This window comes from Leopardus geoffroyi, chromosome D3 (assembly GCF_018350155.1).
Source record: "Leopardus geoffroyi isolate Oge1 chromosome D3, O.geoffroyi_Oge1_pat1.0, whole genome shotgun sequence".
Classification (NCBI taxonomy): domain Eukaryota; kingdom Metazoa; phylum Chordata; class Mammalia; order Carnivora; family Felidae; genus Leopardus; species Leopardus geoffroyi.
This window is the reverse complement of record NC_059339.1, coordinates 81,083,083-81,109,329: the sequence shown is the minus strand read 5'-3', so window position 1 is coordinate 81,109,329 and position 26,247 is coordinate 81,083,083. Positions and strand designations below refer to the sequence as shown.

The window sequence follows — 26,247 nt, the reverse complement described above, 5'->3', positions numbered from 1 at the left end:
CTCTCCCTCTCTCTGCCCCTCCATCACTTTCACTCTCTCTTTCAAAAATAAACAAACATTAAAAAAAGAAAGAAAGAAAGACAGAGGCTAGGAGACAGCAGCAAGGACAAAGTAGAGATGGATGTCTGGAATTTAAGTTGGCACAGCTCTTATGTTTCTGAACCCCAGGGGAGGCAGTAGTGGGAGGGAACAAAGCAGACTGACACATGGGTGGCATGATACAGGGAGCCCTTGACTAGGCTTTCCATCCAGCTCTTAACCTGTAGTCAGCAGAAATGTCTTCCAAATTTGATGATCCATTGGCTGTCACTCCCAGGTTTTAGAGCTGTTGTAAGCCTTCATCTTTTGTGTATGCCTTCATATGTAAGCATGGTGGAAAGGTGGGAAAGATTTCCTGGCACAAGATATATCTTTCCTACATAATTGAGATGAATTGTTAGTTCTGTAGATTGTGTATTTCTATATTTTTGGATGAAAAAAATTTTCAAGTTAGGTCTCTGTCACTAAAAAAGTCAGCTGGCATATAACATGTTGCACATATTTTAACTAACGACAAAGTGCTTTATTTACTAAGAAGAGACATTTTAATCAATCGAAGATTAGTAAAGAATATATTTACTGATTTACAGAAAAGTTTAAGAATCTCACTCTTTCTCATTTTTGTAAATAGTTACATTTTCCCTTTGTGATTAAAATTCTGAGAAACCCCAATACAAATGAGAAGATGTGTTTATCAAGGGAAAGAACAAAAACATAAGCAATGCCAGACAGTGCCAAACCTTCATGGGGGCCATAGTTATCCAACTCAGTATCCAGCAGTGATACCAGATCAGGCCCAGAGTCATCAAAACATCAACCCCAAATGGAACCACAGAAGAGACTTTGTATCCAATTATCTGACATAAACTTGACCCAGGAGACGTGCGTTCCGTGGAAAGGACTTGGAGGAGCCACCACACACTGTCTCACATAATCAATGAGGAATTTGTGTACCACAGACAACCTTGGGCAATGAAAAGACTGCATGGAGAACATGGAACTAGTTGTTCACAGCACAAAGAAACCATTAATGTAGATGAGAAGTGGGCAGAGGGGGCCCGCATGACAGCAGGCGAAGTTAGCCTGCCTTCCCCTACAAAAACTGATACAGCCACACTTATCCAACACAGTGGCAACTGGGAAGAGGGAGCCATAGGGCAGGGCAGGGAAACGGAGCTCTAATGACTGTCCAGGTCTTTGAGTTAGGCATTGTTAGTAGTCATTCCAGAGCATTCTGCTAAGGCCAAGAATAAGAATTCCCACAGATGTATCAGGGGATTAAGGTCCCGGGTCCTGGACCCTTGAACACTCAGGCATCAGGCTTTCAGTAGACTAGAGCCTGATACGAAGCCAAGGGCCTTCCTGACAAAGGTTTCTACATGCATCATTCCCAGACCCAGGCCTGCTCTCAGGTTGTAACCAGGCATGAGGTCTCCAGGAAGAAACAGGTCTATTTCCAGGTGGCCAGACTACAGAGATAGGGGGACGGGGAGCCCAGCAGTCAGCAGTAAGGGCAGTGCTCCCCTCCCCCACCTTGCATGCTGAGTATTTAGGGTTAACTACAGAGGAGAATTCTCTGAGGAAGGGGGTGAAGAAGACACAGAGGACAGTGCTTCATGACAATGGCCTAGGAGACTCGATAAGGAAAGCCGGGACTAATTTTTAAATGCACTGCGGTTCTCCTGGGTCAACGTCAGATTCACAAAACAAACACCATCCTCCTGCACAGAATGAGTGCTGGTCAGGGCAGGCTTATGTCTTGAGCTCCCACTTAAATCCACCCCAGGCCCCACTTTCTGCCAGATGAGAAGCACCTCACAGGGCATCTTCCAGGCAGTAGAAGAAGATGGGCGAGAAAGAGGCAGGGCATCTTGCCCAGCGACCGGCCATGGTTTTAATAGCCATAGAAATAGAGCTGAGCTTCCAAAACACATTCCACTTAAACATTTCTTCTTGCCACGCATGTTAAAGTGGTTTCTGAGTTTGTCATCTCCTAGAAGTGGTCTAATGATTTGGACTTTCAGAATTTCTTCATAACGAGGTAGGGAACTTAAAGTCAGTACCATCCCCATTATGTTGACCTGCCCGTGACAGAGGGTGAATTATATTCTTGAAAGCTTAGCGTGGGGAAAGGTTAGGGAGGGAGCAAGGGCCTTTGATACCAATGCACATAGTTAAAAGTCAGCTACAGGGTGAAAGAAGGATCAGGACACACACGAGCCAGTGGCTGGAGGAAGAGAGCATGGAGCTGTGATAGGATTCCATCAGCTTTGGATATTAGCAAGAACACAAATGCACACATTTCGCCAGGGGAAGACTATACTGCCATTTTCTTCCAGGCCCCAGGCACTAGAAAGCATGCTCCTTTCAAGGAGAGCAGACCCTGCCATAGAAGAGAATGGTTTGGGTTTTGTTGTGTCTGATGAAAAAGAGAAAAGGGTGATTGGCATTAAACGTCACCCAGGATGGTATGGACCTTTCCATGCTGGCCGCACCACTGGCGGCTACTGCCTGGGTGCCATTTTCATCCACCTCCAGAAAGGTTTTATGGACAACTTTTGACAGGTACAAATTGGGACTTGGAGAGATGCCAGTAAGATCAGCCTTCCTTTCCTCGAAGATATCCGTGATGCCCATGCCCTGTAGAATAGAATTCAGATCATAGCTGTCTTCTAGGGTGAACTGTGGGAAGGAGACGGCTACTGGTTTTTCTGACATATTTTCCGAGCTGCTCCAGGACATTATTTTTTCATGGGTGATGTTCCTTTCAAGCTACAAGAGGGAGAAGATAATGTTCAGCGTCAGATTATAAGCCTGAAAAGGATGCCCCAATTACTTCAAGGGCTTGAGTCTATTTCAACAGCCAGTAGCAATCTTTGAGTTTCTTTCCTAAGCCTCAAAATACTCCTGTTTCATTTCAATTCCTCCAAGCAAGTCTCTTTCCTCTTTAGAAGTCACAAGACAGTTTGAGTTCTTTGTCCTCTGGTGTCGAAGGCCCTTGCTCCCTCCCTAACCTTTCCCCACACTAAGCTTTCTCTCCTCTGGTGTCTGACAGACTGGTGTCTGGGTGCCGAAGCCCAGCAAAGCTCAGTTGACCAAGTTGGGTGCCAAGCCTTGACATTGTGAAGTTCAACCCCCTCTTCTATAAAACGGAAATAATGCCGTTAGGCTCTTGCAAGGACTGAACAAGATAATGTATGTAAAGGAATTAACATAGTGCTGGCACACAATAAATTTTGAATAATGGCTATTATTGCAGTCACTCTCCAGGTATTTCTCTCTCACTTTCTCTCTTCCTCTGTCTCCTTCTCTCCCACATGGAACAATATGTAGCCAGGCTTCCCCACCTCACAAGCAATCTATTCTGGTATCAGTATCTCCTCTCTGTCAAGGCACATGCACCCAAAAACAGAGTTCAGCTAAAGGGTCGTTCCGTGAGCCATAGCAAAATAGTCTGAGCAAGAGACCAGAAGTCAGGTAATTCATAGAAAAGGATTCATAGGTCCGGAGATTGTAGAAGACTATGAGATTGGAGAGGAAAGTCTTAGCCAACCTTTTTGGTATTTGTTCTTTTCTAAACACCAGAGGAAGACCTATCTCCACGAATTCAGATTCTTATATACTCTTTGGTATCTCTGAGAGCCAAGGTGCCATCCTTCCTCAGGACAGTAAATGGTAACTTGGGCTGCTCTCCAAAGATCTACAATGAAATATTTCGTAGACACTTGAAAGTGAAGACTTACCTCTTCCAGGCCCTTCAAGTTATCTTCAGAGAAAGCCGGCAGCAGGACAAACATGCTGAGCGCCCCCTTGGTATACCTTATTTCAAGGATCTGTGCCTTCAGCTCCTCTATGAAGCCAATCCTAAATAGGCCCTTTTGATTCATCATCCTCACGGTCTTCTTTTCATTCTGTAGTGGACAAGATGGCAAGTCACAGGACTGCCAGAGTAGCTCACAGACTCACACGGCCCCATCACCCCTGAAAACAGGGCTCCATTACGATGAGAAGGGTCTTCACCAGAGGCTCTGAGCCACACCAGTGATCCAACCTAAACAGTCTTCTACCCACTGATCAGTCAGCCCTTCCTTTACCAACACTTTTTTCCCCTTGGTTTTAATAGGCTTTTCAGATGCCAAGCCCACCTGTTGGTAAACTGTCTATCCAGGCATCTACCTACAGTCCAGCCAGTGGAAACAAGCCCCACCAGCTTTCTACCTTCCCTGCCTGCACCACCCAGTCTCTTGGCCTCATCTTGCCCTTTCTGGCCTGTGTGACCCACCCAGTTGGAGCCTTGGTTAAATGATAACCATCTAAATGCTAAGTAACAACACTTGTTCCATAGGCTTCCATCAGACAGAAAGGCACCATCCCAAACACCTTGTGGACATGCGGGGTCATCAGTCTACAGATGAGGATGTGCAGTGCCTGCTAACAGGTGACAGGCTGGAGTCTGATCCTTCCCTTTACTCCATTCTACAGTCTGGTGGCTTGGAACGTGGGTTTTTGAGACAAATACTCACAGATGTGAATGCTAATGCATGAATTTAGCTAAGTAACCTAACCCTTGCATTCTTCCCCCTCCCCCATTTCTCCTAGAATGAGAAAAATAATAACACCCACTTTCATAATGTCGTTTTTGGGAAACAAATGAAGCAGTGAGTGGAAAATGCTCAGCGCAGTGAGTGGAAAATGCTCATCTTGGCACCAAGATGTTCAACAACTTCAGGTACTGATTTTTGCTAATAACAAAATATTCTTATTATATTGTATGCTGCAACCCACAGACCTGAAGTTTTCAAGTTGAGAGTACATACTGAAATCATAATTTCTTAGTGGAAATTATGAGCAGAATATATAGAAAACCGTGTGTTCCAATATCACACCTCATTTAGAGAGAAAGGTGCATCCACTGTGTTTTCACAGTCAAAATATTTTTCCCATTTCGCCTTGAAGTAAACAGCATTCACCAGAACCAGCACAGTTGCGCTGTTAATAGTATCCTTGCTGAAGAGTTCCTTGATTTTACCTTAAAAAAAAAAAAGGTTCCAGAGAATATCCAGCATATGAATTGTGTCAGAGGGATTCACATAGACAGATTATTCTTAATGCCACTTAACATCCTCAAGGATAGAGCATGTCTGATTCAAGAACGAACCCAAGAAAACTACACCATTCATCGTCCCAGAGGGGGCAGAGGTGAGGGTGGGAGTTATAGGGAAGGAACTGTCACTCAACCCAAGGAGGGACCCATTCTAAAGCACTGAGTCTGCTTCGATTCACTGAATCATTGTGGTTGGAACTTGCCATCAGCTATCCTATGCCATGATTTACTTTTCAAAGTAGACCCTGCCACCTGATTATATTATAACCTCCTGGAGAAACAGAACTATTGTGGAAACTTCCTGTCTTAAGCACTCATCACAGCAGAGTGTATATGTTTAAATATAAACAAAAATGCATGTAAATGTGCTAGACCAGGACGTAAAACCTATTTGATAGGGGCTTTCGCGTGTGCTGTTTCATTCCATCCCACGTCAACCACGAGAAGTGGGTATTGTTATCCCTTCTTATAGAGGAATAAACCACAGCCAGCAAGAGGTGAGGCTACACAGCCAAAAATCAGCAAGGTCAGCTGAGATCAGTCCTGGGGCCTTCTGGCTCTAGGCTCCTTCCACAGTAGCACAGCCCTGAGGCAGACTGGAACATCCCAGGCTGTCAAGCAGTCATCCATTTTCAGTGCCCATCCCATTCCGCCTCCAAGTACCAAACCATCAGTTATTTGAATGCATGCTGAGTCCTTAAAGATGAGTAGAGCTTTTTACTGCAAGACTTCCACTTAAACCCCATAATAATAGATTACGTTGACATCACCTACACTTACAATATTCCAGAAGAGTTGGCTAACCAGGAAAAAGTATATAGTCATGCCTTAATATGTACTTTTTTAGTGAACACACTTTCCTCTTGGCAACTGAGTGGAACCTTGAAGGAATGGGAATTTTTGTGGCATGCGGACCAAGTGAGAGGAAATAATTTTGGAGTTTGGGTGCTCCTCCCAAGAAAAGGCTGGACAGGGGATTTTCGCATTAAAAAATTATTCTGGGGGCACCTGGGTGACTCAGTCAGTTAAGCGTCTGGCTCTTGATTTTGGCTCAAGTCATGATCTCACGGTTGGTTGGGTTTGGGCTTAGTGCTGACAGTGCAAAGTCTGCTTGGGATTCTCTCTCTCTCTCTCTCTCTCTCTCTCTCTCTCTCTCTCTTTCAAAATAAATAAACTTTAAAAACTTATTCCAGGGGCTCCTGGGTGGCTCAGTCGGTTAAGTGTTTGTCTTCAGCTCAGGTCATGATCTCATGGTTTGTGAGTTCTAGCCCCACTTTGGGCTCTGTGCTGACAGCTCAGAGCCTGGAGTCTGCTTCTGATTGTGTGTCTCCCTCTCTCTCTGCCCTTCCCTCGCTCTCACTCTGTCTCTCTCTCTCTCAAAAATAAATAAACATATAAAAAAATTTTTTTAAACTTACTCCATTTTACATCGAATCCATAGTTTCACTATTCATCACTAGCTCTAAACCCCCTTCACCCAGAAAACACCTATGTACTTAGTGAAGCGTTGATAAAAATTGAGATTTTATCATTTCCATTTCCCTCTGAATAACTAGATTCTCTTCACAATCTTTCTACTAAACTTTTTTTTTAAATGGAAACAGTTAACATCCTGCTGGCATGTGCTTGCCTGAAAAGATTTTACCTTTTATGATGGAGCAAATAAGCATCAGTAAGTAACATAGCATCTAAGCATTTGACTCTTTGCACCTGCAAAACAGGCTTTGAACATGGCCCATGTTTGTGAGCATTTGGCCTTGACAGACTAGCCATGTGAGAAACCAGGCTGACTTTTCTCCTTTTAAATGGAAAGGAATACCAGCCATAATGTGTTTGGTCTTTCTTACCTTGGCACTGAGATTCAACCCAAAAGTTAATCTGTTGTCTGGACTTTTCGGTGTCTTTCCGGAAATCAACACTTTCAATGGTTGTGTGGTAAAATTGAATCACGCCATCTAAGTATTCCTGTTAAATTGAAATAAAGGGAAATAGTGCAATGAAATCAGATAACTGTGCTAACAGTTAGGAGTGAGGCAGTCAGGAGAAGCCTAATGAGAGAGATGTGCCCAGTCATTTAAACAGGATGTGTGTCGTCTCTAGCTGTCCCCACTCTTAATTAGCCAGTGGCATTTCACTCATTGTGGTGACAATTTAGGATACAGAGTGCTTGTTCATGAAGCAGTCCACAGTTACAAGGGCACAAGCCTTTCCTACCAGATACCCTTTACCTTGGACATCCCATTTGTGGAGATGTTGCAACATGAATATCAAGTAACTTGAGAGACTTAACTATATAACATTCCTCTATTTTTAAGAATTAAAACCTTACTTACTAGTTAGAGTTTCTGGGATGATAAAAGCATTTTGGAAATCAGATGATGCTTACACAACATTGTAAATGTAATCAAGTTTACTGGATTGTATACTTAAAACTGGTTAAGGAACGCCTGAATGGCTCAGTCGGTTAAGCATCTGATTCTTGATTTTGGCTCAGGTCATGATCTCATGGTTGGTGAATTTGAACCCCGCATGGGGCTCTGTGCTGACAGTGCAGAGCATGCTTGAGATTCTCTCTCTGTCTCTCTCTCTGCCTCTTCCATGCTCTCTCTCTCTCTCTCTCTCTCTCAAAATAAATATTTTTTAAGAATGGTTAAAATATCAACTTTTATGTTCTATTTTACCACAATTTTTTAAAAGTTATAAGGTAATATACCAAAACCACTGGTGTGTACATTTTTAATAGGTGGATTATATGATATGTGAATTTATACCTCAATACAGCTAGTTTAAAAGAAAAATCAGTATATAAAATCTCATTTCCATTGTAAGAAAACATACTTATTTTGGCTAAAGTGTGCTCAGCCTGCCCCCTTACGAGGCCAGCCTAGCCAACTGTATCACACATTTGCCTGTGGTCACACCCCTCAAGTTTATTGCTAAGTCTGTGGCTCCTTCCAGTGGTGACAGAGGAAATTGAAGCCAGGGCTCAGAGGCGTGTTGCTCTACACATACACTGCTTAGCCAGGGAGACAAGCCAAGCACCTTTTTGGCTCCAAATGCAGTCTCCTTCTGCTACACCATTTTGCTGATAGGTGCATACAATTTTATTGAGGGGTGTCCTGATCGCGGTATGAAAGGTGATTTTAGAGAAGTGTTGGTGGGGGTTGGGGAGGGGCCGGAAGAGGACCTACCAAGTGTATCTACTAGGCATCTTCACGGGGAAAGACAGTCACAGGAAGGAAGGCCATTACCAAAAAGCTCCAAAAGCTATTAGTTACATGACCCTCTTTCCGCCCACCAGCACTGGCCTCATAAACTGCTCAAGTTGAAAACTGGGAGGAGGGCAATGGAAGGTGTGGGAGAGAAAGAGGTGGGCCCCAGACAGCCCACCAGTCCACAGCACATCCTCCTGACAGAGAGGACTGTGTTCCAGATGGCAGATGAGTAATCCAGCTACTCACTGATTTTTTTAATTAGTATGCTATATGATAGTTTTAATCACCAGCCATACCGAACTCACCGGACTGATGGGGAATTCCTGCTCTCCGTAAAGCCTGTTGGCAATGCTTAGGGTGTAATCAACTCTGATCCTGTCTAACTTGGAGAGAAGCTGCCCAAAGTAGCAACTGAGCAGTCCACTGTCGTCATTGGAAGACTCAGCCTAACAAAAGAAGAAAAAAATGTCGTTTCGTCAGGGGGATGAAATGCCACTAAGGCACGTCGTCATTTCACTGTGTTACCATGTGGGGGGAGCAATCTGAGAGGAAGAGAAGCCAGGAAGTGGTCCCAAGAGATGATCATGGCTCCCACTTGGTATCAAGGTCATCCAGGAACAATACATCTGGGGACTCAGCAGTGCACACTACACTTGAGATCAGTGCACATTACTTTTCTTTATATTCAAAAAGATACAAGAAAGACCATCTTCTCTCCACCCTCTTCTTAAACTTTCTAAGGTATGAGGATGGATAACCTGGAGAATATCTTTCCCACTCCTGCTGTGAGACAACCAGTAAAAGCTTCGCGTGTCAGGAGATTTCAGCATGAAACACAAGAGGCAAAAGTGGAGAAAGAGGGTAAGACTCCCACAGCGGATCCACGCCCCTTACCACCCTTCATCTTCAACCATGCTCCATCCTGGGGACCTGTGGCCTGTACAACTAGGTGCGTAATGGGGTTCTGATCTAATCGTCTTTCTCATGAGCAGAAGATACCAGATCCTACTCTTGAGAAAACTGGCTGATAGCCAACAACATCTGAGATACATAATCAGAAAGGAACTGGAGGTCATATGGGGTTATTGCTATTGTTGCTGACGATGATGGCCACAACGTAATGTTTGGGAATAAGAAACCATTGCCAAATATAGCACAGCCAGGATGAGTGGTTCAGAAGAAGAGGGGAAGGGGTCTGTGGTGGCTCACCTGCAAAGTCAGAGACCCCCTTGTTTCCTTCTGCCCCTTCAGAGAGCCATCAGCGAGTTCTTCTGGGTTTTTCCTTTTCAGACAGGGATCAGGTTCCTTTGTTTCACTCTGGGAAAACTCATTGAAGTGTAGCACCTGCATGATGGCGATTACGGGGTCTTTCAGACAGTACGAACAGCAGGAAGTCTGAATAGCTTCAGCAACATTTTTACAGTGTCACAGGGACGATGATTACGTGGTCAAACAACAATAGTTTAAAGAATAGTGGATGTTTTACTTGGCTGTGAAATGGAAGGAAAGGAAACTGCATGCTATCTCCTGGGTCTGCATTTAAGAATGAAAGTAACCAGGGGCACCCAGGTGGCTCAGTCGGTTAAGCATCCAACTCTCGATTTTGGCTCAGGTCATGATCTCACAGTTCATGAGTTTGAGCCCCATGTCAGGTTCTGAGCTGAGAGCACAGAGCCCTCTTGGGAGTCTCCCTCTGCCCTCCCACCCCCTCCCCACCAATCGTGCTCTCTTTCTGTCTCTCTGTCAAAATAAGCAAAAATTTCAAAAAAAAAGAAAAAAGAGGGGTGCCTGGGTGATTCAGCTGGTTAAGTGTCCAACTCTTGATTTCAGCTCAGGTCATGATCTCAAGGTTCATGGGTTTGAGCCCTACATCAGGCTCTGCTCTGGCAGTGAGGAGCCTGCTTGGGATTCTCTCTCTCTCTCCTTCTCTCTCTGCCCCTCCCCTGATCTCTCTCTCAAAATAAATAAATAAATAAACTTTTAAAAGATTTAAAAAAATTTTTTAAAAAGAATGAATATAACCAAACTAAACGAATTTGGAGGTATCCATGAGACCACATGTGGCTATTGAGCTAGTCAGACTGTTAGTGTAAAATACACATTGGATTTTTGAAGAGTTAGCATGAAAAAAAAAAGTAAAAGATCTCATTTAAAGTTTTAATTGATTACATGTTGATAAGATATTTTGGATGCATCGGGTTAAATAAAATCAAATACATTATTAAAATTAGTTGCACCTATTTCTTTTTACTTTCTTAGTATGGCTATTAAAACTTTTTAAATTATATATGGGATTTGAATTATATTTTTGTTAGCACTGATCTAGACCTTCCAACCAATCAAGCAAGTGAGGACAGCAAAAGACAAGTTACCCAGAGCAGTGCAGAAAGGCAGGAGACAAATGCATGCCTTGCCCTGCCCAGGACACTTTTGCTGAGCAGGGTGAAACCCAAGGGCCTGGAGAAAAAACATCTGAAACTGAACGTGGAGGGTGCCAACCACACTCTAAAGCTAAGTTTTGCTGATGGCATAATATTCCAAATCAAAGTAAACGCATAAAGCAGGATGAGCTCAGACACATTCTACCTTAATCCAAGAATTCAGCTCCTCCGTATGGGCCTGGGTTCCCATATAACCTCTGTGTTGGATGCTAGATCCAGGGAAGTTATAAGACCCACCTCAGGAGCCTATAGTTTATCTGGGGAGTTGTTCTTGTCACTTTCATTCATTCACTCTACAAATTTATATTGGATGGCTACTATAAGCCAAGTACTATTCTAGGATAAAGATCTTCACCATCTGGGAGATCATCTTCTAGAGGGGGAAGCATATGAAAAGTAATGCACATAGTAATGATTACTGTATGCAGTATGTTAGAAGATGAGAAGTGCCAAGTAGGGGGAAAGTAGCTAAGGTAAGAGGGAATTTTACAGGGTTGGGGGCCAGTCTGCAGCATTAGACTGCTGGTCTAGTCAAGCAAGGTAGGCCTGGTTGAGAAGGTAAACTCTGATCAAAGACTTGAAGGAGAAAGCAAAGTATAGATCAGATATCTGGGGTGGGGGAGTGGGGGGAGGAGAGCCAGCAGGCAAAGGGAACGGAGCAAAAGCCCTAAGACATGAGTAGGCACGGCTTACCCAAGGACTCTGAATGACAGTGTGGCTGGAGGAGTGGGGAGGGACAGGATGAGAGAGGGAGTCACCTGGTTGTCTGGATTCAGGTACCAGACCTTCATGGGCCACTGTAAGGACTCCAGCTTCTATCATTAGTGAAATCAGAAGTCCGGGTTTTGAGCACATGAGAAACAGGATCTGATTGAGGTTTTCAAAGGATCCTTCTGGCAGCTGGGTTGAGAACAGACCATCAGCAGAAACAAGGAAGCCCATGAGGAAATTGTATCCATAAGGGATGGTGGTGGTCAGACCTCAGGGAGACAGTGGGGAGTGCCTGCGTTCTGGTTGTGTATAGAGAGGAAAGCCTGTTGGAATTTGATGACAAGTGAGAGAGAAAGAGAGGAGTCAAGGAGGATGCCATGATCTTTAGCCACCAGATATGTAACTGGGGCTTACTAAATATTTATTTATGGAAAGAAAGAAAACACGTACATACATTAAAAAATATTGCTAGCAGTGGGGCACTTGGGTGGCTCGTCCCACTCTTGATCTCCGGTTACGATCTCATCGTTTGTGAATTCGAGCCCCACATTGGGCTCTACGCTGATGGCACAGAGCGTGCTTGGGATTCTGTCTCTCCCTCTCTCTCTATCCCTTCCCGGTTTGTGGTGTTTCTCTCTCTCTCTCTTCCTCTAAATTAAAAAAAATATATATTGCTAGCAGTATCGGTATGGATAACTATGGAGAGAAAGTGGGACAGACATGCAGACAGACAGAAACGGAGAAGACGAATAAGAACGGCTATCAGACTGTGGAGGCTGGAAAAGTGTCATACCGGAGGCAGAGGTTTAATTGAGCCTTGAAGAGAACGCAAGGCAGGGTGTAAATGAAAGCTCTGGGGCAGACCAGGCTCCCCACTCAAGCCCCAGGCTCGGGAACAGCTTGGCTTGCCAAGGAGGAACTAGGGTATGACCCTGGGAGTGGACCTAGAGATACTGGATCCACACCTGGTCTATCTGCTGTGCGCTGTCACTTCTGGCTCCCAAGCGGACCATGCCAAGGGCAGCCGAGAGGCTCAGAGGACAGAAGAAGAAGTTTTTATGGTGATCATCTTTGCTTATCTCCTGGAAAAGATCAAAGCCAAATTTGGTGTTTGCTGCAACCAGAGAATCCATCCTGAAATTGACGATAGTCTAAAACCAAAGACAAAACAAAACAGAGAAAGAGAACATGATGATTAGAGGAAAACAAATAAACAGTTCTCATTTTAAATACACGTGATACAGTAATATACAATGATTCAATATGTTATTAAAAGCCAGAAAACTAAGGTCACCGTCATCCTGGTACATAGATATTGATGTCCATACTGCTATTGATACAGAAAGAAGTCTGTTTTCATTTAGGGGTGCGAATTAGTTTCCTAGAGCTACCATAACAAATTATCACAAACCAGGTGGCTTAAGCAACAGGAATTTATCCTGTCTTCATTCTGGAGACCAGAGGTCCAAAATCACGGTGTTGGGAGCATCACTTCATTCTGGAGGCTGTCAGGAAAAAGGTTTCCTGCCTCTCTCCCAACTTCTAGTGGTTGCCAGCAACCCTCAGCGTTCCTTGGTTTATAGAGGTATCACTTATCTCCACCTCCAACTTCATACAGTGTTCTTCCCTGTGTCTTCTGTGTGAGTCTAAATGTCCCCTTTCTTGTAAGGACACCAGTCATTGGATGAGGGCCCACACTAACCCAGTATGACCTCATCTTAACTTGATTACATTTGCAAAGACCCTGTTTCCCAAGAAGAGTACATTCACAGGTACCAGTGATAAGGACTTAAACCAATCTTTGGGGGACACAATTCTGCCCACTTTGTGGTAGAATTTCTTTTATTCAGGTAAGACAAATTTACAGGCAACCGTGTCCTCAAAGTCAAGTTTGCAATCAAGAAAACTTCATTCCACCTCCTTCTCCACAGGCTATTCCCGGTTCTGCTTCAGTCTTCTGCCTGTGCTCTCCCCTCAGCATGCTAGGATTGAGGAATGCCCAGCAAATTGTCATGGGCCATGTCCTTGGTCACCTCACATCCTTCTGACTCACTCCACATGCAGCCTGTAGGACTTGAGGTGCTCCTGTCAGTCATTGATATTGTTCAAGAGATCATTGATCTTGAAAGATGTTGGGAGTTTAGAAATTCTACGCTGAACCACAGGTGATATAGAACCAACATAAGGAAGTGACTCCTTGAGGATAGATTCCTTGCCCCCCACAATAATCTATTCTAGAAGTATCAAGAAAATCTTACATAGGAGCGCCTGGGTGGCTCAGTCGGTTAAGCATCCAACTCCTGATTTCGGATCATACCATGATCTCACAGTTCATGAGATCAAGCCCTACATTGGGCTCTACACTGACAGTGCAGAGCCTGCTTGGGATTCTCTCTCTCCCTCTCTCTCTGCCCCTATCTACTCTGCTCATGCTCTCTCTCCCAAAATAAATTTTTAAAAAACATTGGGAAAAAAAAAGAAAATCTTACATAGATCTCACTTTGGACCATCCCTCTCCGATGAAATGTCTTTTCTTTTGTCATTTTGTCTATGGATATTGTGTATTTCCTAGAGGGAAATGTGAACCCTCTTGTTTGTGTTTTTTTATCATCAGACATGTGGCACATAGTAAACATTAAGAAATCGTTACTGCATTGACCAGTGTACATTGGTTCTAGAATCATCCCAGTTTGATATGGGCCTTTTTAGTCTATAAACCTAATTCAAAAAGATAACATGAGATACCTTTTTTAGAATGTGCTAGATAAGGGCGCGTGGGTGGCTTAGTTGGTTAAGTGCCCGACTTCAGCTCAGGTCATGATCTCACAGTTTGTAGGTTTAAGCCCCATGTCGGGCTCTATGCTGACAGCTCAGAGCCTGGAACCTGCTTCAGATTCTGTCTCCCTGTCTCTCTGTCCCTCCCCGACTCATGCTCTGTCTCTGTCTCTCAAAAATAAGTAAGATCAATAAAATAAAATAGATAAAATAAAATAAAATATGCCAGACAATTAGCTTTAACCCCACAACTCTCCAGGCTAGATATTGGCAGTCCCTTTATACCAGATGAGTAAAGAATTGAAGAATCGAATCACACACGTTGGCCTAATCTACGTACTGTTTCTGCTGTAGCTTCTATTTCTGCTAAGTTGCCCTCAGTATAGGGTAGGCTGACCAAACACACGCCCACTATACGTTGGTGTTTTTCCCCCTTGTTCAGCTTACAGTCCATTTTTATCCTTACGTTTTTTTTTCCTGCCAAATTTGCACATGACTTGTATTTCTCATTCTGTACTGATAAAACTGGGTTCAGTTATGTGTTTTCCAAGAAACCTATGTCCTGAGCATGCCTGGAAATTCAGTAATGCCTCACACCTCAGAAATCTACACATCCAACATATTCACTCTACAACAGTGGCTGGCATTACCCATTTAGGAACAAATTTACTAAGAAAGTGGAGAAATCAGATAAAGTCAAGGTGGTCTGGTTTGAGGGGATTGCACAGGCTTTCGTTAAATCATAAAATTTTGGATAAAAAGTAGTCTGGTGTTTTTTAAAGCCTCGTTCGTATAACCAAGGTGGATATTTAACTAAAACATTTGGCATCAAAGGAAAAAGCAGTGGATATTCTGGCTCTTTGTTCATTGCTATTAAAGAAGCCTAGAGACACAACACTAAAGGAAAAGAAGAGATTTGGATTAAAAACTGCATTATCCCAATCTGGCTCTTTAAAAAATGTTCCAGCCATTTGCTCAACTTTACCCTGTTTCTTTGTGTGGATGTGCCTCTGGCATCAGAGGGGTGGGGTGTTCCTTTCTGGCACGAGATGCATGGAACTGAACAACTGGAGTCTTAACCTGCTGTGGAAAGGACGTGATTGCTCATGCAGGCCAACTCCCTTCTTCTTGAGACGAGAAAACCCGAGGCCCGAAGCGGTGAAGTGATTTGCACCCAGTCACGAAGTTGGCCCGGAGAAAGGCAAGGCTATGACCTCTCCACGCCCAGGCCTGCTCTCTCCTGGAACATGCAGTGTTTTGTACCCATTTCTAATTCTGCTGCTACCCTTATTCATGCTGGGAGCTGCAGTGCACCCTCAAACTCTCTCTGCCATTGGTGCATAAAGAACGAGGAGCCCATGCTAAATTTTGTCTCAGGAGTTTCCCAACCTGGCTCCAAATACTATCATGTTCTCCCCCAGCAACAAGTCCCTTTTCTGAGCCTTATCTGCTTCTACCCCGTGGACTGGTTCTGAGTTTCCATGAGAGTCTATGGAGCTTTAATTCTGCCCCGCCTTCCAAGGGAGAAGTGAGAATGGTAGTAATGGAAAACCAGCCTGAAAGTCGCAGTATATGTTAGATGACTAGAGGTGAGCATTTATTATAGGAAAATCTTGCCTGGGGTTATAGAAAACTCTAAAATATAGAAACATAACTTTATTGCTGGAGGGGTTATCAGTGAGAGGATGGGCTAAATGCGTAAGGGGCGTTAAGGAAGACACTTGTTGGGATGAGCACTGAGTGTTATACATAGAGATGAATCAGTGGAATCTACTTCTGAAATCATCATTGCACTATATGCTAACTCATCGGGATGGAAATAAATAAATAATAACAACTTTATTAAAATGGCATCTGGTAATTACCTTTGGAGTGCTGTTGTTGTTTTGCTTGTTTTTCAATCAGAAACTGGCCAAATTTGACAGTGACCTAATTGCTCTTTAAACATTTATCAAGTTCTCCCATTGGGGGGCAGTGATGACACATCAAAGGATGAAATGAATGAGACCCAATTTCTGCCTCTGAGAAATCCACCCTCTGATAGAGCATGTACTACATTAGAAGCAGCTCCAGTGGGGATATAAGAGCATAGATAGGAGAATACGGTATTAATTCACACAATGAAATGGAAAAAGCAAAAGAGTATTATGTAGGAAAAAAATTTTAAACAGCCCTCATCAAGACTTATTTGAATATTATCCTAATAATATTCAAACAGCCAATTTAAAAATATAATACTGTTAACATTTTTAAGTCCACTTAACACTGTTTTTATTCACTAGAGATAAGCTTTGGTGGGCAGTAAAAGTCATGTCATGTTGTCACAACAAAAGATAAAGTAAAATAAAAAGAACTCTAAGGTCAGTTTTCTTGTCCTTACCAAAAACCCCTTTACATCAGTACTAATCTGAAAACAGTAGGACTAAACCAGTCTCCAAATCCACTGGATTTACAAGTGGGACCAACTTACCAATAAATGGACAGTAGAGATCTAATCATCATCATACTAAAATGTAACCATAACAGATATTTTCCAGAGATGCAAAATCATTTTCAGATTTAAAAAACTGTGTGCACAAATACATTCATAAAAACACTTCTGGGGGGCGCCTGGGGGGCGCAGTCGGTTAAGTGTCCGACTTCAGCCAGGTCACGATCTCGCGGTCCGGGAGTTCGAGCCCCGCGTCAGGCTCTGGGCTGATGGCTCAGAGCCTGGAGCCTGTTTCCGATTCTGTGTCTCCCTCTCTCTCTGCCCCTCCCCCGTTCATGCTCTGTCTCTCTCTGTCCCAAAAATAAATAAACGTTGGGAAAAAAAAAAAATTAAAAAAAAAAAACACTTCTGTCACAGCCCAAACTCAGAAGCAAACCAAATGTCCATCATCAATAAGATAAACAGCTTGTGGGTTACAAGTCCTACAACGGAATACGCACACCCGTGGGTCTGAGTGAACTCTAGTCACCCCATAGTAACATGGATCTCACAATACAATGTTGAGTGAAAGAAGCTGTACAGGAAGGGTCCATAATAATACGGTTATATATGACTTTTCTATATACTGATGTATGTATATATATTTATACATAAAATATAAATATATTTAAAGTTTAATTTTACTTAAAAAAATTTTTTAATGTTTATTTATTTTTAAAGGAGACAGAGACAGAGCATGAGCTCTGAGAGGGAGACAGAGTCTGAAGCAGGCTCCAGGCTCTGAGCTGTCAGCACAGAGTCCGACTTGGGACTCGAACTCATGAACTGTGAGATCATGGCCTGAGCTGAAGTCGGACGCTTAACCGACTGAGCCACCCGGGCGCCCCTCTAAAGTGTAATTATTTTAAAATGTACTGCAGATGTATTACTAAGCATGGCAGCAAATTTTCAGACACTGCAACTTTATTTGTGTTTAACACAAGAACCAGGATGCTATTGAAAATTGAAGACTAACTTCTGACAATGAAATGTAGTCTCCAGATGCAATTAGGATGTTCCCTAAGCATTAACAGGAGGTTCTTTACATCCGCTCTGGAAAACATCTACCACACAAAGAAGTTAGTTCAGCTAAGTCTAAGCCCAAAGGCTGATTGCTGATGTAAGCTGCTTCTTAATACTCCAAAACTTGAAAAACTTGTACATAATTTACTTCAGTCATCATTATTTCCAAACAGAGTTGAAATAATCTTTAAAATAGTAAGGTCCTTCAAAAATCTATTCAGCTCAAGGAATTAATACTATCCCACCTATGACGACTTTATAATAATAGCTACCATTTAATTCGCCTACAATATGCATGACATTTCACAAACGTCTCTAATTCTCAACAACCCTGTAAGTTAGAAATTATCTTCATTTTAAATCCAATCATTAAGTGACACAGCTGGTCTACAAATCTGGCCGTTCAGTCCAACATCAAAGCCACTGTCTTTCTTCCTACACCATGCGCTGCCATTGGAGCAGATAATCCTGTGCTCCGCAGGACCATGGCTCGACTAACCCACCACATAGTTTCATGACAGGAAGATGTTCTTCTAATAAATAAGAAAATAATAATGTAAAATAAGGATAACAAAATAATTAAACACGTATTATTGGTTTCATTGGTGTCTCTGACCAGCGGCCACCACTGGGCATCCATCAGCACTGCTCTGACCAACCTCTCTGCCAAGGAACATCTCGAGCTCCAGTGCGTCCTTCCAAGACTCCTCTAATCTGCTGAGAGATCGCTTCTCTACACTGAACAATTACTTAAAAATCTCCCACACGTTGCATTAAAATCCATGCAATTGTGTCATAGAAATAGACGGGAACTTCGTGATTGCAAACAACTTTATCCCAAATTAGACCTGACTTAGGTCATTTCGTACTTACTGTCCCCAGTATCACCTCCTACCATATCACCATAACTTTAAAGGCAGGGGCTAATTGGCAATTTTTATTCAGGAGAAAAAGGAAAAACTAACTTTGATATCAATAAGAATATCACCATGTTTTTGCCTACAGTTCTTTCCAAATAAGTGATTCGTTATTTAACCTCTAATGAAGCAAAAGCACTTGGGTTCTCAAATTCAAAGTTATCGTGCAGAGGGAAGACAATCCGGCATCATTAATGACATTCTGCAGTCGCAACAATAAATTTGAATTTTTCTCTCACACTATTGACAAATCAATTGTCTTTATTTTCCTCGTGCTTTCTAATCTTGCAATTATAGCAGAGGTATAAAGATATTAAACACACGACATTCATATTTCTGTTTCCCTTATCATGCTGTGAGGTGAATTATTTTTTTATATTTCTGTCTTTGCTTCCAAAGCATAATTCTCTTCCAGGCAGGTTCCGTGTTTTATATTCATCTTTGTACCCCATCAGTAAAGAATATAAATCGTGGCACAATAAGAGCACTTAATAAGCTTTTATGGATTTATTTGCTAACATCTGCCCCTTTTTCATTGCAAATAATTCGAATGTTTGAAATATTAGATGATAATTCTGTATTTCATATTCACTCTGCATACATTCTGCAGGCACCTATAATCAATAAAGATGTTACATAGCAGAATCAACTTTTGATTAACTTTCTACTGTTTTAGGAATAGTTCACTTGTGCAAATTGGTTTCCTTTACAGTGAAAATATAAAAGTTTAGACAAGATAGGTTTTCCAACACCCCAAAAAAAATCTTGGGGGAAATTGTTGTTTACTATATAGTAGGGAGAAAAAATTATATCCCCAGAATATTTCATGTCTTGTGATATTCATAATGTCCACAAAATTATTAATAACCCAAGAATGAAATTCCAACTTTACACAGGTAGATGGTCTACTGCTAGAATAAATACTCAGATCTGGTTACAGCTAACTAAATGACAAACAATCTGGAAAAACAAAGAAATAGTTGTGAAAGATGCAGTCAAAAGCATTTCCAGGGGCGGCTGGAAATGGTGGCTCAGTCAGTTAAGCATCTGACTTCGGCTCAGGTCATGATCTCACGGTCCGTGGGTTCAAGCTCCACATCTCACCGTCCGTGCGTTCGAGCTCCACATCGGGCTCTGTGCTGACAGTTCAGAGCCTGGAGCCTGCTTCGGATTCTGTGTCTCCTCTCTCTGCCCCTCCCCTGTTCACGCTCTGTCTCTCTCTCTCTCAAAAATAAACATTTAAAAAAAAAAAAGCATTTCCAAGTTATGGTGCAAAAGAGAAATGCAAGCTCATATTATTTAAAATATAGACAATCTGACAATCTATTCATGGTGAAGGTAGTAGTTTTAGAAAAGCTACTGAGGATGAGACCAGTGCTAAAGTTGAATGGGCTAATAGATATGAGCCGCCAGTCCAAAAATCTGCTTAAAATTCAGATATTTAATGGTGACAAATAAAAAAATCTTACTTGTGATGTTTAAAAATAGATATTCTAAATATTGCATCATTTTCTATTACAGAAATAACAAAAAGATAAAATACAATCTGCCAAGTATGTAAAGATTTTAAAACTATCCAAACATCCACATTTTAAGAAAATCAAGCAGGTACATCAGACAGCTGACCAGGTGCAGGGGGACCGAAGAAGATGAACCGAAGAACAGATGTTGCTAATACCTCCTAGCAGGTATTGCCACATTTACAAGAAATTCAACACATCATAAAACCAACTGCTCTTTTTTAAAAGACATTGACTTAGTAATAAAAATGGCACATCCTTTGGCTTCAGCCAAATCTCTTTTGGCTTTCTGTAATTTGAAATAATTTTCCAGTGCAATATGCATTGTTAAAAACGATATTAGGCAATGCTCACAGTTACCTTCTTGCCTTCAGAGTTGCTGCTAACAGCTGGCTGGGTAAGTTTCAATCCACACCCCGTCGGGAATGGAAAAATATGAACTTTGCCCCTCCCACGAGGGCACTTTTTCAAGAGCCTTGGGAATCCAGGGTAAAATTGTCATTGATTGATTAAAGAGAACAAAAAAGAGAAGTGTGTGGTATATGTATTTTCAAACAAATTTAAACCTTCTATGCTTTCCACTAAAATATTTAACTTACTATGCTTATTTTTTTAATGTGTATTGATTTATTTTGAGAAAGAGAGAGAGAGGGAGAGAGAGCAGGGAAGGGGCAAAGAGAGAGGGAGAGACAGAATCCTAAGCGGGCTCCACGCTGTCAGCACAGAGCCTGACATGAGACGCAGGGCTTGACTCAGGGCTTGAACCCACAAACCATGAGATCATGACCCCAGCTGAAACCAAGAGTCAGACACTTAACTGACTGAGCCATTCAGGCTCCCCTTAACTTACTGTGTTTGTATTTTCTATGCTTTTTCCAGTTGGGTCTCTTTTGAGATGCCTCATTTGACCTATACCTTTCAACCCAAATTCCTATACTAGAGGGAGAAGAAGAGAACTATTATACTTCATATAACCATTATCTTGGACATTCTCTTATACTCCCATTTCTATATTTTTCTAACCTTTTTTTGACTGCAAAATGTATGTTAAGCTATTCTCAATGTTCTTTTTCTTTCCTGCAGCAGCCATGGGGTGGAAATGGGGGTTACTATTTAATTTATCAACTAGAATAGCTGAATACCAATCAGAGGATGGAAATTATCAAGATCTACTGATAGACCAGGTGGGGGTGCTTTCCAAAAGAAAACTACTTTGCTAGGAAGCTAAGAACTGATCAACTGTGTGCCAGTATCTCCAGAAAGTCCGTCCAATTTCATCTCCACACCCTGTGATCTGCTCATCTCTTTATCTTATTTATTTCCTCAAGGAATTTTAGAGCCCCAGACACTCACTCTCTTCCTTTCCCTTCCTCCCTCCCTTTCTTCTTGCTCCCTTCCTTCCTTCTTCCCTCTTTTCTGTCCATCCTTCCTTCCCTCCTTTTTTCCTTCCCTCTTCCCTTCCTTTGCCCCCTTCTTTCCTTTTTCCCTTTTTTTCTTATCAGCCTTCTAATAAAGTTTTCATGGGGCGAATATATTCCAGCACTAAAAAAAACAAAGTTTCAAACTGAGTCAGATAGCTTCTGATGTTGCTTTTAGTTCTAACATTCTGCAGTCCTGATTTGTTTGTGGCTATAAACATGGGGGTCGGTGAATCGGGAACAAAGGTTGTAACTAGGGAAGAGTTAGGAAGAGTGAAAACTGTGGAACTGACAAGATTTAGGGACAGAACGAGGACTCCTCTCTGGCCTGGTTCCCTTTTTGACAGCTTCGTCTTCCTTTCCTAACATCTTGACAGACAGTAATATTTCAGAGCTCCAGCCCCACAAATATGATTATATGAGACAGAGAAATTCAAAAGAAAACTTTTTTAAAGTAGGGATATTGCCATTATGGAGAACATAAGCTGCTTATAGATAACGTACGTACATCTATATGGAGAATATAAGCTGCTTATGCAGCTAGTGGTAGTGTATAAATGCAGTAAGTACAAGCCAGTTTTACAAGGCACGATATTGACCAATGGAAATCTGTAACTGATCGTCGAGAGGGCCTCTCAATTATCAATAGTGAGTGTAGAAAGCAAATATGTGGTTAATTCTCTTCCTTTCCTTTTTTCATTTGAAAAAAATGCTTGTGGGTTTTTTCTCTAAACTTTTCCACAAAATTCTAAAAACCATCATTTTTCAGTTGAATTTTGTCATTGATTATGACTTACAAGAGGCTGGAAAATTTTAACGTGTAATCAATTAATACTCCATTCCAGCTGATCAGTACTTCACACGGCTGCTGTCCAGCATCATCTTTCAAAAAAGATACTATTTACATTAAATCCAGGGTGTGGATTTCTGGTTGTCACATTTGTTGTCATTGGCGCTGAAATTCGCATCGCTTTGGGCTTCTGGGTGCCTGAGCAGATTCAAAGCTTGTTTGAATATCTTTCGTCTAGGATGGCATCTGTTTATCCTCTCAAATAATCACCTGTTTAGCTTCCGATATAATGCAACAAAGGTCTGACTACAGATGACTGTACCCTACAAGCCTAAAAATTTGGTGTGGTGTGATTGTTCAATCAGCAATGATGAAATCTGCCACTAAATGTAGCTAAATATTCAGGCACGGTAATAAATTGCTCAGGAGCATGTGAGAATCCGTTGAGCACCTACAATGTGCTAAGCATCGTGTGCGATTTTGCATACATAATAATCTCATGTGAGTGAAAAAAGTCAGTCTCTCTAATGTCAGTGACTTAAAGTGTCAGCAAATTACACTAGAGTTTGAAGGAATGTTGGAGGTCGCTAACCCGACACTGCAAGGCAAGCTGGCAAGGCTTTCTGTGTCAACAGGCTGTGAGAACACAGTTTCATCAAGGGCAGAGTCGGACGGCTCCTCCTAGGTATGTTACAACGCATCATGAGTTATGAACCAATCTTTTAACTCGTTACTAACTAGTCATTTTCTGCCCAGATTAAAAATTCAGGAATGCCAGAACGATTCACCGAAGTCTTTGCCAGCTGGTGATGCAACACAATATGATTAAAATTCTCCGGTGCCATAAAGGCAGTCTTTTTGAAAGATTGTCAAGAGTCTCTTTTTCTTCTAATTTTACATCACATCACCGAGGAAACAAAATGTGTCTGGGGAAAATAATCAGCATAGAGGCCTTTGAATCTAATGAAAAATGGATCTTTTACGTAAAGTAAACTGCTGACCTCACATGCATCGTTTTATCCTCCAAACTTAAAAGCCTGGGTAACAGCATATAAAATCAAATACACACACACACACACACACACACACACACACACACACACCACTAAAACAACAAAAAGCAACGATAATAAAGATGAAAACACACCAAGCTTGTTTTAGCACTTGCAGTTACTCTTAAGATATCAATCACCTTTTCCAGAAAAGCCCTCAGTTCTCCTAGATCCCAAGCCGAGGGCTCCAGGCTTGGCATCAGTACCACTCCCTGCCCCAATGGGACAGAGACACAGGGACCGCAGAGGGTCGAAGCTACGAGATGGCGAAGAATACAACACGGAACCAGCAGCACATTTGCGATCGGAGGGTGCAGATCCCGCTCTGAATCTTACTAGCCTGACATCTGGAGCAAATACCTCTTGAACTTCAATTTTCTCACCTATTCAAAAAATAGGAATAACAATGCGGCCTTCCTTGCCCTAATATGTTACACAATATGTTAGTATTACTAGTATAATTACATAGAATTAGTACTGCATAAATGTTTTTTTTACTTCTTAACAAAATCCGTATGACATCTATCTGTTTCTTCCGTAATTGTAAACCAGGGTTTCAACATCCTGATCAAGGTTCACAGACTACAGTCTTTGGGTTAAATCCAGCCCACTGTCTCTTTTTAATAAATAAATTTTTATAAACACACAGCCGTGCCCATTCATTTACTACTGTCTGTGGCTGCTTTCCAGCTATAATGGCAGAGCTGAAGAGTTGTAAAGAGACCATATGGCCTGCAAAATCAAAAATATTTATTATCTGGTCTTTACTAAGAAGTTTGCCAGTCCTTGCTTTAAATGATAAAGCACCATAATTTTTAACACCTATGAAATTTTTATAGCCTTAGATATATAACTTCTCTTTACATAGAACAAACGTTATAATATACTGATAAGAAATACAGTTTCTTAAATTAAAAATATGCATTTGGGGGGGGGGGGTGCCTGGCTGGCTCAGTTGGTTAAATGTCTGACTTCGGCTCAGAACTCACATTCATGAGTTTGAGCCCCGTGTCAGGCTCTGTGCTGACAGCTCAGGACCTGGAGCCCGCTTTGGATTCTGTATCTCCCCCTCTGTCTGCCCCTCCCCCAACCTCTCTCTCTCTCTCTTTCTCTCTCTCTCTCTCTCTCAAAAATAAATAAGCATTTACAATTTTTTTTCAGTATGTATCTGGATTTGACCTCAACCCCAGACAAAACTCTAGATCCCTTGAATACTACAGTAAAAGAATAGCCCAGACATCCATTCAGTAAATAACTATTTCTGAGTGCCTACTATGTGTCAGGCACTGGCTGTCCGGTGAGCAAGAACGTGATTGCCCCTGCACTCATGACCGCTAGTGCAGAAGGAACTTACATCCCAGACTGTCTTACCTGCATCTAGATGTCATAAACATTTACAGGGGACCTAATATGTCACAGGCCCTTCCGCATCCATTACCTCACTCAGTTCTTCCAATAAGTCAAGGAGGAAGACAGTGTTTTCCTAATAGACAAATGAGGAAAGCTAGGACTCAGACACATTAAGTTGCTCGCAGTCGTGAAAGTAGAAAGTAGCAGGAGAATGTGATGATAAAGTAACACCTCCCTTTCCCCCCAGTGCCAGGAATAAAGATCTTCAAACATCTAGTTTCAGCGCTGCGACCACTGGCCTCAGAGACACCTGCACCACCAACTGCTTGCCCGCGCCTCCCCAGGACATACCTGGAAGCCGGTGAGAACTGTCCCCAGCGAAGGTTTGTGCTCTGATGAAGTCAATTCAGTTATCACACAGAGGAGGGAGCAGCCGAGGCTTACCGCCTATGAAAACTGGTAAGGACAGGTGTTGAGCAAGTAATTCTATGCGCTTTTTAATTATGACCATGAATCACAATGGTTAGCCTATAAGACAGAGTGGGGGGAAAGACACACGTTTATGGTCATTAACTCAATGAATTTTAAATTAAAGTAATTACCTCTAAGTCTGTTATCGCTCTTTTAGAATAGAACATTCCACTGGCACAGCCTCTCTTTGTAAGTCGTCTCACAGCCTGCTATTTTCAGGAAACCAGAGGTTACAGAGGAAGCCTTTAGAAAGCGCTGCTAGAAAGGCTTGGATTTCTCTCTCCATTCCTTATTCTCCCCAAACAACTTAGATACCTTTCAGCACTCTGAAACTCCATGAGTTCATAGTTTGTAAATGGAACACACAAAACCCAAAGGGAATGCTTTTCACAGTGTGTCCCAACCCACTCCCAACAAATGGATTGAGGGCGACAGAACTCTACTGTCTGAGCTAAGTATGAAGAGAAGTAATGTGTCGCTGACAGAGGAGAATCGGGTATTGAAAGCTATGTTCTCTGTGTGTCTGTTACCTACCCTGTCACGTTACAATCCAGAGCTGTCTAGGACGACTCACCGAGCATCCTTACCAGCTACTACTTTCTCTTCTCAAACCTCAGACAAAACTTAACAAATGAACAAATTTCTCCTGTTGCCTGTCTGTGTCTCTGTCTTCCTTAGCTCCTCATTCCTTCTCCCCTAGGCTCACCCGACCTATTTCCCCATTGGTTCTTCTCTTTGTCTCTGAGTAAGGCTATTCCAAGGAATTATTTCACCTGCAAAACTCACCAGATATTACCTTTCACCATCAAAAAACATTGGGTCTTTTTCAAAATATGGTTCATATTTTGTTAAGGAAAATAACACATCCTTGGAGGAATTTTGAGCTATTTAGAGGCTGTTCAATTCATTTTGCAGTTTACAGCAAAGCTCTAGCATTGAATTTCCTTAGAA

At 42.1% G+C, this 26,247-nt stretch overlaps 1 protein-coding gene across 2 annotated transcripts; it reads right to left on the bottom strand.

Moving 5' to 3' along the window:
* Positions 1-529: 529 nt before the first annotated feature.
* SERPINB12 (serpin family B member 12) lies at positions 530-25,327 on the bottom strand. Of its 2 annotated transcripts, none has more exons than XM_045457848.1 (8): positions 25,177-25,327; positions 12,476-12,661; positions 9,568-9,702; positions 8,664-8,804; positions 6,991-7,108; positions 4,926-5,068; positions 3,783-3,950; positions 530-2,811 (listed from the first exon to the last, which is right to left on the bottom strand). In XM_045457848.1, the coding sequence occupies exons 2-8, from the start codon at positions 12,641-12,643 to the stop codon at positions 2,407-2,409; spliced, it is 1,278 nt and encodes a 425-aa protein (XP_045313804.1). In that variant the 5' UTR covers positions 12,644-12,661; positions 25,177-25,327; the 3' UTR covers positions 530-2,406. The 2 variants fall into 2 exon arrangements, with proteins under 2 accessions (XP_045313804.1, XP_045313805.1); XM_045457849.1 differs by lacking the exon at positions 25,177-25,327 and adding an exon at positions 20,308-20,594.
* Between the last annotated feature and the right edge of the window lie 920 nt (positions 25,328-26,247).